The sequence below is a fragment of the Canis lupus genome, chromosome 36 (assembly GCF_048164855.1).
Source record: "Canis lupus baileyi chromosome 36, mCanLup2.hap1, whole genome shotgun sequence".
Lineage (NCBI taxonomy): Eukaryota > Metazoa > Chordata > Mammalia > Carnivora > Canidae > Canis > Canis lupus.
The window spans coordinates 14,644,711-14,659,055 of NC_132873.1; the positions used below are offsets into that span (position 1 = coordinate 14,644,711).

The window sequence follows — 14,345 nt, forward strand, 5'->3', positions numbered from 1 at the left end:
GGGAGATAGCTTGGGCTCTTCCCTCTGCCACCCCCGCCCTATCTAATCAGCATAAGTCAACTGCTGGCTTTACACTCTTCTGCACCTGTGATCCCACCCCACGAACTCAAACCTTCGGCGTCACTCCCATGAAGGAGTTTGGTAGCCTCCTAACTGCTTCTTGCCTGCAAGTTTTGCCCCAGCAGTAGTTCAGGAAACCCTAATCTTACCATGGGTAAGTTTTGTACTCTGTCTCAGTCTGTTTCTTCACCTTTAGAATGGAGGTGTTGATGATGGTAACCACTTCATAAGATTGCTGTTTGCTTAAAACGACGACTCAGAGAAAGCCCCTAGCACAATGGGTGCTTGGCTAATGCCAGCTTTTACTATGATTGTATACAAGTTAAACACAAATCTCTTAGCCTGGGATCTCTCATCCCTGCTCTTCTAGCCCCTTCATGCGCTACCTCCCTGCCTCCATGAGCATCCTAGTCCTCAGTCCTGCTGTGCTGGTTCCCACCTCTCATCGTCCCCTTGCCCTCATTCAGTGTGGCACGCCCTAACTGAGCCTGTCTTAAACTTCATTTCCTTTCCCAGACGGAGTTATCATTCTCTTCTCTGCATCTTGTACTTGACACTCTGAATATCAGCTATAAATATATTTGCCTTGTGTGTATTAGATAACAGTGTATTTAGAGGGAAAGAATGCTGGTTGAGTTTGGTTTAGATTATTTAGATTAATCTGCTTATAGCAGGACTTTGGCAGCTAAGAGAGGTGTACAGAGAGCAAGTTAGGGAGGCAATGCCAGCCCTGTGGTCACCCAGAGCTTAGGCTAGTGACACCTGCCAACAGAAAGAATATGTACCACTCCGAGGAGTTAAAACAGAAGAGGTGGCACTAAATGAGGAAAATTTGAAAATCAGACATGGCTTATGGAGATGTGAAATGGTAGAGGAAATCCAGATCCGTTTGCAGTGAGCTGTAAAGGCCACTGAAACCATCAGTTTAGCTGTCACTGACGCTTGCAGCCTTTTTTTCTAGAGCAGACATTTTGCTGTGCTGTCATTGACAAGGTTTGATTTGAGAGGATAAGTAACTCACTGAAGGTGTTAGGTACCCTCGCTTCATCCATGTTGTACATAAGGAAAATCTCCTTTGTCAGACCTTCCTTGCAAGGTTCTCAGTGGACCAGGGAAGATTTTAAAGCAACAACAGAGCTGGTCAATTTTATCAGGATCATCTCTCACTGGCATTAAGTAACCATATTCCATTTAGTCCAGGATCTGTTTGTCTTTGCTCAGACACCAGGATTTAACTTAATGTTTCTAATTGTGAGGATCAATTCAGACCTATCAGTTTCCCAGACCAGACATCATTCTGCTAGATCTGCCTCCTCTCCTTAATAAGAAGTACGTGACTGGCTTAAATATCCATTTAAGAGTGAAAAAATGGTTTTGCAGAGCAGATTGAAATCTGTCATCTGAAGCATTTCCTTGTCTGCCCTCTGGAGTAATAATACTCCTAATTATTTTTAAAGCAGGATTTCATCTATTTTCCGGTATACATCCTGCAAATTGAATTGAGCTCCAGGATTACCCAGAAGCTAAACCTTACCATCGTGTTCTATAGCCATTTTCTAATGAAATTCTCTTTGAAGGCAACTTGTCCCCTACTCTCCGCCCTCCCATTCAAAAATACCAAGTAGGACAAAGAGGTGGTGAGGACCTCAAACTTAGCCTCAGCTCTTCCTATATTGTTCCCTTCTGTTGTGCTTTTAAAAAATATTTTTGTGTTCTAGCCTGAATATTCACATTCCATTTAGCTAGGGGTTTTCCATGTTACATAAACCATTTCCTATCTCTACATCTTGAGAGGCATTCAAGGCAAGCTGTACTGCCCTCACAGAGCTGGAGAGCAGCTCACTGATGGGAAAAACCACTTGTTCAGAGTCATTTGGAGATTTTTGTGAACAAATTGCAATTAACCTTAAGATCTCCTGATTCCTTCTCCATTAGTCCCCAGTGCCTGTTTCAAGAGCACCAAGAAGTATTATGGTTGGGATTGATTTTAGTAAGACTTTTGCCATAATTTTTCACAATAAATGGGGAAAAATACAAGAAGGAAACATTATACCAAAGTAATAAGTGGTTATTTTACTGTGGTAAGATTGTGATACATTTTTTTTTTCCTTTCATGATCTTTATTCTCCAGACTTTCAGTAATGTAATCGTTGCTTTTGTTATTCCTAAAATTTTAACTCACTTAGCTCCATATATTCTATTTCAGAAAATATGTATTGACATTTGCCTTTTTTTAATGCCTCAGACTTATAAATAGGATTGTTCTGTGATTACTTTAGTGTGATTTAATGTGGTATAGAAGGCTACTTTTCCATAAATAAATTACCTTGCACTGCTATACACTTATGTTTGAAAGAGAAGAATAAACTTCCACAAATTTCAAGTTGCAAAAAGTACAAAGGGCATGCATAGAGTTAATCTGCCTCCCACCTCTCTTATTCTTCTTCCCACAGGCAACCAAATTACTCTTGTGTATCTTTCCAGAGATATTTTATGTGTATGTGCTTTTTTACACAACAGTGGCAATAGATGATCTACATGCTGCTTTTGGAGAGCTCTCTGTTCCATTTAGATCATATCACTCTTCCTAGGCTTGCCTGCTTTTTTTTCTTTTTTCTTTTTTTTTTATAGCCACTCCATTTTCTGTCATGAATTTTACACATTTTATACACACATGACAACCTAACCAGTCTTTTTTTTTTTTTCATGATTGCTTTTCAGTTTTTTGCTATTACAGGTAATGATTCAATGAACAACTTTATACATTCTGAATGTAAGTTCTTTCATTAAGTTATGTAAGTTATTCACAAGTAAGACTGAGGACACCTTCCTAGATGTAGGTTTGTACATTTTTGAGTTTGCTGCAAATTCCAGATTTCCTCAGTAGGGATTGTGTGCTACACTTCTACCTGTATCTTCTTGCAAACATTTTTCTTCCTTAGTACCAGGATGTCAGCCATCACTTCTGGTGTGACCGTGCTGCCTCAAGCTGTCCTTCCCCTTTTTGACTTTCTTAACTCTAAATATGTGGTAAACTTAGAAACAAATAGCTGTTAGAAGTGTGTGTAAAGTAAGAGTGTGTGGTCTAGACTCACAGCCAGAGCATTGTAAAACACTCTTCAGCAAGTATTAATTGAACACTCACCATGCTCACTGTTCTAGGCAGTGGAGATATAGTCTCTGCCTTTTGAATGCTTGTACTCCAGTGGAGGGAGAAAGACCGTAAACAAATACACAAATAAGTGACTTCTAGATAAATGGTGTGTTACTGGACTTTCTTTTTAAAGATTTTATTTATTTGACAGAGAACACAAGCAGGGGGAGCAGCAGACAGAGGGAGCGGGAGAAGCAGGGAGCCTGACACAGGGCTCAATCCCAGAACCCTGGGATCATGACCTGAGCCTAAGGAAGATGCTTAGCTGACTCAGCCACCCAGGAGCCCCTGGACTTTAATTTTTGTTTCATAGTTAAAATCAAATGGCCAGCATACTACTAAATTATATCATCGGTTAGTCTCCCTTTGTAATGCCTTGGCTTTGTATTTGGGAAAAAGGAAGGAGAGAACATGGACAGGCATCACCTTCTTTGAGGGGTGATGATGAGAGAGTTTATGGTAGAGTTGTTAAAAAATAAAAAGAACTGTGATATAAATAATACTAAAAAGCACAAAACAGAGTATCCAGAGATCTTTAAGCTCTCTGGATTCAGTGGGTTTTTTTCCTACTAAGTATATTAATTCAGCATTTCTCAGAATATGTTCCATGGATCATTAACAAGGTCTGTGCTTGTTAATAGGTGTTCCTCAAAAAGAGGGTTCTATAGGAGGGCCACAGCTAGGACAGCTTTGTAACTGGAACAGGGCCCCTCAAGAGAAAACATCCCTGGGAGCTCACAGCATGGCAAGAGGATGGAAGGAGTTGGAGACAGCAGCCCTTTCCTCCGGTTGATAAACAGGCCCCAGACTGAGTTTCCCGTACGACAGTACATAGCTGCCTGTCTGCAGTCAGATAGGTTTGGGAAATTGCTGGCCTAAGCATGTGAGGCAGACAAGGATATCCATAAGCTTTTGTAGGCTAACATGCTACACTTTGAATCACCAAGGGAAGAATGTGGCCTGTGGCATTTTTCTTGGTGGACCTCAGAACACCATTTTTGTGGGACTAGTATTCCTTGGAACACAGTCTGAGAAAAACTGAACTAGATACTTGTACCAGTTCTTCTTATTCTAAAACTCTGTTCTCACCTGGTTTTTTTTTTTTTTTTTTAATATTTAATTTATTCATGAGAGACAGAGACAGGCAGAAACATAGGCAGAGTGAGAAGCAGGCTTCCTGCAAGGAGCCTGATGTGGACTTGATCCTGAGACCTCAGGATTGTGCCCTGAGCCAAAGGCTGAGCCACCCAGGTGTCCCTCATCTGTTTTAACTGAAGTCCTGACTATCCACCTCCCCTGCCCCAATCTCCAAATTGCTGTCTCTGGTTAAACATTCCCTTTGCTCCATTGCTGTCTTACCCAGGGCTATTTTTGTGGGGGAGCATACCAGGACACCATTCCAGAACCTCTTTCTCAGAATTACGTAAACCTGAATTTTTGAGAAGTCTGTTTTTAAGAGGTAGCCGTCACCAGCTTAACAAAAGATGTATTATGTTTAAATCTATACTAGTGATGGTTACTACTCAAATAACAACTATGTTTATTTATAAATACATATGTAAATATAGATTTGGTCATTATTAATTTGTAGCTAATTATAACCCACTTGCTGTTTCTTCCAACAACTCGTGTGTGAGGTGTGGAGAAATTGCTTTCTACCTCGACTTTCTCCTGCTCAGCTCCTGAATCCCGTGGACTACAGCCCTGTGAAGGGGACACCAGTTCACAAATTGCAATAAAATAAAGTCACAGACTTGAGCTCTTATAACTTAGTCTGTTTATAAGCTAAAAGGTATGGAAAGAAATTATATTATTAATAAACCTTAAATATTATTTAGTAAAATACTAAAAGGTCAGTAGATTTGAAAAATGAACTATTGACCCTACAAAAGTTGCTTCTAATGTGAATGGAGTTCCCGGGATCATGGAAAAGAATGCCAACCAAAACCATTTTTAAAAATGTATTGGGCCTATCCATCTGCACCTATGAGCTGAGTTTTTATATATATCAGAAAATGCACTTGGGCTTTTTCATGGTTTTCATAATTTGGTTGGCAAGAAATAGGACAGTAGCTCTTAGGTGGAATATATTTGGTGTTCACGTATAATTTATGTAATATTTCTGTTAACAGGAAAGAAACTTTCTCTCACATAAACTTTATCACCTAAGAATATCATTGGCTTCCTTCCCTAAGTAACTATATATGTTTAATGTCGTTTTTAAAAAGCTTTCCAATTATAGTTGAGTTTGAAAATGGAATCCTTATACCAGTATGCAGGGTTATTTAGAACTTAAGAAACCAATGGGGATATAGCATTCGATTTTGCAAAAATAGCATTTTATGCCAAATTCTTATTAGTTCTTTCAAAAATTCCCTTACCATTGTAAGTGGTGGATTCTCAAAAGTGAGTGTGTGCTCAACCACGCTGCCAAAACCATTCCTCAGAGTTACAGGGGTTCGTTCACCTACTCAGGCAGCCATGGTCACAGTATGCTCTGTATTCTTAACCCTTGGTAATAACTTTGTGAAGCAGTGCCTTAGACATTATTGAACTAGCTCTGTTTTTGTTTTTAGTAATTTCAGCTTATGAACACTGTCGGTAGCTGCTGTGCCATTTGTCTCACTGCTTATACTGTCTCTGTAAAAGACTTTTTTTTTTCCCCCTTTTGGGCTTAAGTACCACCTGAAGAGAGAAGCCTTTTCAGGCCTGGGAGACTGGCCAGTGCCCTTTGTCCTTCTGTTCACCTACTAAAAGGTAGTATTGTTAGCCTAATTTAGCAGGGCCCTGACTCAGTATAAACACTGCTCAATAGAGCCAGGAAGACTAATTGAATTGTACAATACATCATTTTTCAGCAACAGTTTCAAGTGGACTGTACTTCTTTTCCCAGAACACCATCCGTTTTTTCCTCATTTAAGATATTTAAATATAGCAAATATTTAACTATGATAAATAAAATATTTGAACCCAATTCTCTCTTTCTCCACTGAACCTTGAGCTACATGAGGACAGGGCCATGCCTGCTTTATTCTCCACTAGTACCGGCTATGATATTTATCTGGCATGTACCTGTGTCTCTGCGCCTCTAAGTGAGGCGTTATTTATCCCTGCCAATGGTTATTTCCCGTCTGGTTAAATAGTGAAAGGTTTTGGCTAATTCTGGGTGCCTCTTTGTGAGCTGGTTTACAGAGACTGTAAACTTCACCCCCTATGTAACTGCAGGACCCCAAAGGATCACACAACAGGTACCTCAAAAATAATTGCTAATAATCGGGGGGGGGGATGAGACTTTCATTAGGGAAAAAAAAAACATCAAGGCCATTTTTTGTATCTCTCCATAACACTTTTGTTGAGCTTTATATTAGAAAATATTAAATTACATAAATGTGTTTTAATCAACATGCAATAGCCTTACATTTAGTTACCACCTATTCGTATTGATTTGTTTTCATGGTTGGATCTACTTGTGGTACTCTCCTCTGTACCATCTTTGCCCACCAAATGAATTTATGTTTATCCTTCTAGACCTTGAGGCAGTGTGGCTTGCTTTGCCAAGGGCTCCCTTCCCCCGCAGGACAGTTGATTTCTCCTTCAAGATACCAGTGCACCCCATCTGTATTTCTTTTATAGTAGAGGACAGGCTCTGTACTACATGTAGTTTTTGTTTTAAATATTTATCTCTTATACTAAATAGTCCCTTGAGGGCAAGGACTGCATCCTATTTATCTTCATTAATAAACTTATAGTCTGGAATGTAAAGCAAAGCATTGTGGATTTTCAATTTTTAATGTTGAATTCTATCCTTACTCCTAGTACTAGAGCAGTTTTGGTGGAAATTTTTATAGAGGTTTTACCTTCCATAAATAGAAACTAAGCCAAATCTACATGTCACTAGCCAATCCATATCTCAGAATTAGTGAATTGGTATGTAAAGAGTCCCTCAAATTACCCACTTGTTATACATTATTTAAGCTACTCCCTCTGTATCTCAGACACCTTGTGTTTCTACTCTAGTGACAATGACATTTTTTAAAAGATTTTGTTTACTACTTCTTTGAGGGGGAGCACAGAGGGAGAGAGAGGGAGAAGCAGACTCCCTGCTGAGCAGAGAGCCATGTGGGGCTCAATCCCAGAACCCTGAGCCCAAGGCAGATGCTTAACTGACTGAGCCACCCTGGTGACCTGACAATGGCATTTTAAAACTATCTTTCTCATAGTTTTGATGTTTAGTATCAGAAATGGATATAGAATTGGATGGATATATTAAGTCAGTCCAAGCCCAAAGTTATACTAAGAGTACTCCTTTCTGCTCACTACAGTGTGTTTTTGAGCCTGTTTTTTATGCAAGTTATCCTGTATATAATGTCCTTTTAAGCTATCCTTTTATTCCTTTTGAATTTTTAGTATGTACATGATTTACCTATTTTTAAAAAATGGCTACTTACAAAAGCGGTAAATATACATGAATGTGGTTTTTAAAATAAAAAAAAAATTAAGACTTATCAGTAGTGTTAAGTTTTGAGATTGTAGATTCACATGAAGATGCATGGATAGTAAAGAGAGGTCCCATGTACCTTTCACCCAGTTTCTCCCATTGGTTACGTCTTAGATCACTAACATCAAAAAAACAGAAGTGGACTTGAGTATCCTGGGTCTGTATAGTTCTGTGTCATTTTAGCACATGTAGATTCATGTAATCATCACCATAATCAGGATACAGAATTAATTTCTTTCCATGCCAAGGTTACTTTTACAAGTTTCCGGAAGAGAGAAAGCAAAACCAACATTTATATTTAGTTAAATTATGGGCTTTTTCTCTTGGCTTGTTCAGAAATGTGACTTTGGTACTTAAACTCTGGGTCCTAGTTGGAAGAGGTATGGCAAGCCAGATGATTCTCCAGACTGACTGAGGAGGTTTATCTCCTAGGTATCTAAGCAGGCCAAAGAGTTCCTGGAGTACGTGTATGAAGAGCCCCTGATCGACATCCAACGGGAGAACCCCATGCTGTACCTGCACGCTGAGCCGCTGGCCACTGTGGTGCGGCTGCGGCAGCGGCTGAAGTCCCTGCGAGCCTACCTGTTCAGCTGCCGGGCCGCTGTGGCCGAGGATCTGCGCCGCAGGTAGGTCACAGGGGGCAAGCAGCTCCACTTGGCTTTCCTCTCCCACTGAGAAAGTCGTCAGATGACCTCCCTGGCCTTCCCCATGTGGACTGCCCAAGTCCTGTGGCTCTTCCTTTGGGCTCGTCTTTGACTTGCTTCCTCCAAATTCCTCTCTGGTTGAGCCCAGATAAATGAAGGGGATAGCTTAGCATAACTAAAGGCTTTTCACCCTTGGAACTAGTTTCCCCAACAGTGAAGACTGCTCCTCTCTGTAGCTTAACGTGAGAGGATGATCAATGGGAGTGTCCTCCTTGATCACTTCTGGAGTATTTTACGCTTCTCCTAGTTCCATTTGTAAAATGAACGCATTTGATCTGTTATAACTTAAAGACATTTTTCAGTGGAAATAAGTAGTTATTCAAACTTACTTTCCATACGGAGATGGTTGTGGTAAGTGATGCAGGCGGTGGGGGCTGGGACTAAGATGCACAGGCCCAGGATTCTGCTTTAAATGTCCCCATCTGTGCAGGCTCTTCTTCCATAGCTTAGTTATCTCAGAATTCATAGAACACACAAGTCCATACCAGGTCCAGATCCTCAAAATAAAACTGAAGTTAAAATATGCCTGCTCTCATCAAATTCCTTCTTTTACAGTTAGATTTTATTGGCATTTCAAGTCTCACCCTTGGCATGTACCAACTATCTTATACTTGAAATAATTGTTGATGGTGTTCATTGGTCCCTAAAAATACCTTTTAATATTTTAATAGAAATGACCAAAAGCACACCTTAGTCATGGTTTCTGGAGGTGAGCCTACATGCAAAAGAACCTTTGGAAAGTATTAAAATGATATAGTTTGTTATTTGGGATCTGGTTAGAAAGATACTGACATAATCCCAGGCATCTGAAGAAGACATTTTAAAAAGAACTAAACGTAGATAGTGAGGAATACATAATATCTAGACAAGCTCTCATAAAATAGTAATGAAAAGGCAGCTGCCACGAAGCAAAATACTTCTCAGCGGTAGTCATTCTATTACCTAGTTGTTTTTCAAAAAGCACTAGGAAATGGTCAGGATTTATTCTTATAAAATCTAGGCAAATCTTAATTTTAAAAGATCAGGGCTTTCCCTGAAAGGCAGTAAGATTATGTGTCTCTAATTTACCAACTGAACTAGATACAAGGTTTTTATTTTTATTTTTTTTAAGAGTTTTATTTATTTATTCATGAGAAACACAGAGAGGCAGAGGGAGAAGGAGCCTGATGCAGGACTTGATCCCAGGGCCCTGGGATCTGGACCTGACCCAAAGGCAGATGCTCATTCACTGAGCTACCCAGGTACCCTGAGATACTGTTCAAAGTATATTTGTTCTATTCACACTTTTGGCTTTGCTCAGAGCTAGTTTTTCCTGTGCCTATCCTTCTAGAGAATATTAAAATCTACACTTAGGAATCATGTTAGATACTGTTTTTTGAAGGTTTTTTTTTTTGTTTTTTGTTTTTTTATTCATTTGAGAGCAAGTAAGTAAGCCTGAGCAGGGTGGAAAGGCAGAAAGAGAGGGAGAAGCAGGGGCCTTGCTGAGCAGGGAGCTCACCAGGGGGCTCAATCCCAGGACCCTGAGATCACAACCTGAGCTGAAGGCAGACACTTAGCTGTCTGAGCCACCCGGGTGCCCCTAGATACCTTTCTGATACAGTGTTTTGCTTTGGATAAATATGCCAGGGCATACATTTAGAAATTGAATAGATCTGCTCTTCATTTGGATGACTAAGAATACCTGTGCTGTAGTCTGGTGGTTTATCATCATATCCTGCATCTATGGCCAGAAAAGGAATGGAAGTTCCAGAAAGAAGGCACTCCCAGGGCTATGAAAATGAAGAGAGCAGTCTTTTTTTCATTTTTTTCCCTCACTTGTTCATGACCATTATGTAACACATTCCTGGCACAGGTAGGCACTCAGTAAGTTTTGAATGAAAGGAAGGAGGGAGGAATGGATGGATGTCTACTGTGGTGTCACTTTAGACCACTGAATGATGGCTAATAGCCCAATTTTGAGGAAGGAGTTGATCTTCAGACTTTATTTTTTTTTAGATATCCTTTAGTACAATGCCTGACCCATCTGAAACTCAAAAATAATTGAATATTGAATGAATAATGGAACTAAAAAATCAAAGCAGTCAAAAAATTTTAATTGGTTATGTTTTAGAGATAAGTCTCAAATCTTTCTTCTCCTTTTCACTTTAAATGTACCACCCTGGCTTGGAGTCTCAAGACTATTGCACTATCCTTCAGACTAGCTAGCCTCACATCAGTTTCTTCCCTCTCTCATGAACCTTCATCAGGCAAATTATTTAAGTACAATTTGGAATTCAAGATCTTTGCAAATCTAGTCCAGTATGTTGGTCTACTGTCAAATATCTTGTACTTGAAACATGATTTAACTTTCTTTAATGTGGGAATTAAATTGGTTTTTTACAACTAAAGTGCTTAAACAGTAGTGCTTATACATAGTAAGCCCTCAATAAATACCATTATTAATACTGTTTTACTATCTAGAATGTTCTTATTTATCTCTGGCTTTGAAAATCTTTGTTAGAAGTTTCCACTTAAGGGATGCGTGGGTGGCCAGTGATTGAGCATCTGCCTTTGGTTCAGGGCATGGTACCCTAGTCCCAGGATCAAGTCCAGCATCAGGCTCCCTGCATGGAGCCCGCTTCTCACTCTGTCTCTGCCTCTGTGTCTCTAATGAATAAATACATAAAATCTTTTTAAAAACCCAAAATTTCCACTTAAAAGCCACCCCTGATGCCCTATCTACTGGAACCAGTTCCCTTCTCCTATGTCAGGAGAGGAGTGAGCCAGAGGAAGTGGGCTGGAGAGCTCATCCTGGCCATAGGACCTGAGGTTCCTGTGTATACAACGCATACTTATTCATGCAGTTGTTGCATAAAAATGAGTACAGCAGCAGGTTCCCTAAGACCAAAGAATGAGATTCCTACAGAACCCTAGAGGAGACAGGTTGATTTTTTTTTTTTTTTAATTTGCTATCTTAGTTTCTCTATACTTAGATGCTATTAAAATAGCATTTGGGTTTACCATGTCTTCCCACCCTGGCACAGAGAAAAGTATACCAGTGTCCAGCAGTTCTTACAGGGGGCTGGTCTGGAGTTATTTCAAAATAAAAAGATTTGAAATAAGACCATTTAGTACAATAGGTCTGAGATTTTTGGGATGCCTGTACTTCTTGCAGCAGGCCATACTTAATATCATTTCTGCCTTCTTACAGTGTGCACTACATAACCATAGGTGCAAAGAGGAGCCATTACTCACCGAATATACTCAGATTCCTGTCACCAGAAGCCCTCTCTTACCTTTTACCTTTATAAGGAGTCTGACATTTTAAAAACAAAATTAGCCAGCTGCACCCTTGATAAGAGAGATGATAAACTTAGCATCTCTTCATCAACCAGAAGTAATATTTAAAGTTCCCTTTGTTTCTGTGTCACTTGGGGACAGAGCATTCATTTTAAAGTAGAATTTAAACTTAAGAGAAACCTACTATACACAACTAATCTTACATAACCCTGATAGAAATTAATAGAGGGGAACAAAAGGAGAGCAAGAGAAGCCAGTTCTTATCTAGTTGTGAAAGGCGTTCTCTCTTTGCCTGGTTTTTACCTCCATATAGGAGTAGCCATTAATCTCCAGCAAGTAGGCCCAACATGCTGAAGACCTGTCAGCACCATATAAACAGAATAAAGCAAACTGTTAATATTGCTGTCGTGAGAAAACTGAAAACAGACTGATTAATTGTATTGGTGCTCCACAGCCAGAGAGCTAACTTTGGTCGTCGCCTTATTAGGGAAGTCACAGTTTGCTTTTAGACCTTTCATTATGATGACCGCCCGGTCTTCATCCTCAGTATTCTTGTTATTGTTGTTAAATGAATGCCTTGTTCCTGAACCCATACTGCAAATCTTGACTGGCAGGGATGATTAGTTTAGAAAAAGTCAGTGTCTTGCATGAAGTCTAAAATGTTTACAGTGCTGACAGTTCACTGTTCCTGAGGACTACCAGATGGTGACCCTGTTGGATTGGTTCAAGGCCTAGTTAACTTTTCATGAGAAGAGTTATTTACAGTGTCCACACATGAAGGTACATGAAGAACTCTCGGAAAAATCTTAGCACTGTGAGGACACAGCTGTGTCAGCAGCCATAGGGAAGTCTTGGGGAGGGACACTAAGAAGAAATGGCGGCAGATCTTAGCCCTGTGTATCCTGAACAACAGAACATCACATGGATGTGTGTGTACATCACACGTCACACATGGGCACCTCAGGGCCAAATTTGCCCTCGGACATGTTTTGTTTGGCCTTTCAGGAATGGTCTCTCTGGCTTTTAAAGTTGTGAATTAGTTGCTAACCTTTAAATACCCTGGGTGTTTTCATGTATGCACAGTGAAGCTCCCTGGTGTCTGAGGAAACCAGCAGCTCTGATTACACAGGGGCAGTGGTCACTTAGCATTAGATCCTGGGCGCTCCACTTTGCATGGTCTCTCCTGCTCCTGTTCTCCCCAAACCCAGAGTCATTCACTGTAGACTACGTTGCTACCCTGTTTTTCTTCTTCCTGCCCTACTTCATTTATTTATGGTGATGCCTGGGGCTCATGTAAGATAATTATGGTTTATCAATTAAAAAGTGCTTTCCCATAAATATATTATTTGTTCACAACAGTCCTTTAAGATGGGAAACAGATGTTATTTAGAAGGAAGAGAAAGAACTGTGACTCTGAGATGCTATGTGACTTGCCAGATGTGACAAAGCTGGTGAGCAGCAGAGTGCCCGCTCAGAACCAGGTCACCGTAGCTTTCTCCAGTATATGTGCTGCTGCTCGTGGTGGCGGCGTCCAGAGGCCTCCAGACTCTTAACAGGAACCACTTCTAATTCTCCTGAAGCCTTGATTGAGGTCATGTAGAAGAGTGGGAAGCCTGGCAGGGAGGTAGCAGATGGTGATGTCCCATGAGGGGGAAGGTGGGGTTGCTGACACAGGCACTCTTATGCTCACAGTTGCTCAGGCAGCCTAGGAGAGCAAGCATGTCAACTGGCTTAGTGTTAACAAGTGCATTTTCCCTAAGACGGCATTTACCAGACCTTTCCATTTCACAGTCCTGTAAATTTAAAACACGAATATGGAGATATCTATAAGGTTGTCTTACATACATATCTTTAACCAGAATGAACTTAACATTACCGCGGATTTCTCACCATTTCAAAAAAGAACATAGTAGTATTTTAAAAAAATGACCTCAAAAGTCAAACAGCTTTTTAAAATCAAATAGAAAAAAAAAGAAAAAAAAAAACAAAAACAAAAAAAAAAATCAAATTTTTTTTTTTTTTTTAAGATTTTATTTATTCACCTAAGAGAGAGCACGCACAAGCACGGGGGAGAGGAAGAAGGACAGCCTGATGTGGGGCTCCATCCCAGGACCCCAGGATCATGATATGAACCAAAGGCAGACACTTAAACCAGCTGAGCTACCCGGGTGCCCCTAAAATCAAATAGATTATAAAATTAATTCTATTCAACTTTCCTCATTTTACCTTGGACTGCTGAAAATATCATCCAACTGACACCAGCTATTTGGACTAGCTTTTCAGAAATTTAAATCTTATTTTTCTTTAAACATTTTATTTATTTATTCATTCGTGAGAAATACACAGAGAGAGAGGCAGAGACATAGGCAGAGGGAGAAGCAGGGTCCCTGCAGGGAGCCTGATGCGGGGCTTGATCCCAGGACCAGGACCAGGATCACTCCCTGAACCCAAGGCAGATGCTCAACCCCTGAGCCACCCAGTGCCCCTTAAATCCTATTTTTTCTTCTGAGTGTTAAAGTACACCATTCAGTCCAGGGAAAGGCATTCTAGAAATTAATATGGGTATCTGAGTTTTTCCCATTCTCTGTCATCAAAATGTGATTTGGGGACTTGGAGTACTTGGTGAATCCAAAGTTCCTATCATGTTATA

The 14,345-nt window shown here is 40.1% G+C and overlaps 1 protein-coding gene and 1 long non-coding RNA gene across 14 annotated transcripts in view; one reads left to right on the forward strand and one right to left on the reverse strand.

Moving 5' to 3' along the window:
* Positions 1 to 14,345, forward strand: part of PLEKHM3 (pleckstrin homology domain containing M3) — a 178,235-nt gene that overhangs the window by 69,061 nt on the left and 94,829 nt on the right. For all 6 annotated transcript variants that reach the window (XM_072812672.1, XM_072812670.1, XM_072812675.1 and 3 more), the window contains exon 5: positions 8,145 to 8,338. In XM_072812672.1, the coding sequence (XP_072668773.1) occupies positions 8,145 to 8,338 (194 nt within the window). The remainder of the gene's footprint in view (positions 1 to 8,144; positions 8,339 to 14,345) is intronic.
* LOC140625401 (uncharacterized) overlaps positions 1 to 14,345 on the reverse strand; it is a 141,118-nt gene that overhangs the window by 16,781 nt on the left and 109,992 nt on the right. For 6 of the 8 annotated variants that reach the window (XR_012024737.1, XR_012024736.1, XR_012024735.1 and 3 more), the window contains one exon: positions 8,746 to 13,400. This is a non-coding gene — a long non-coding RNA (uncharacterized lncRNA). Of the gene's footprint in view, positions 1 to 3,011; positions 8,491 to 8,745; positions 13,401 to 14,345 lie in introns of those variants that run through there. The other 2 variants (XR_012024730.1, XR_012024733.1) reach the window with 2 other exon arrangements.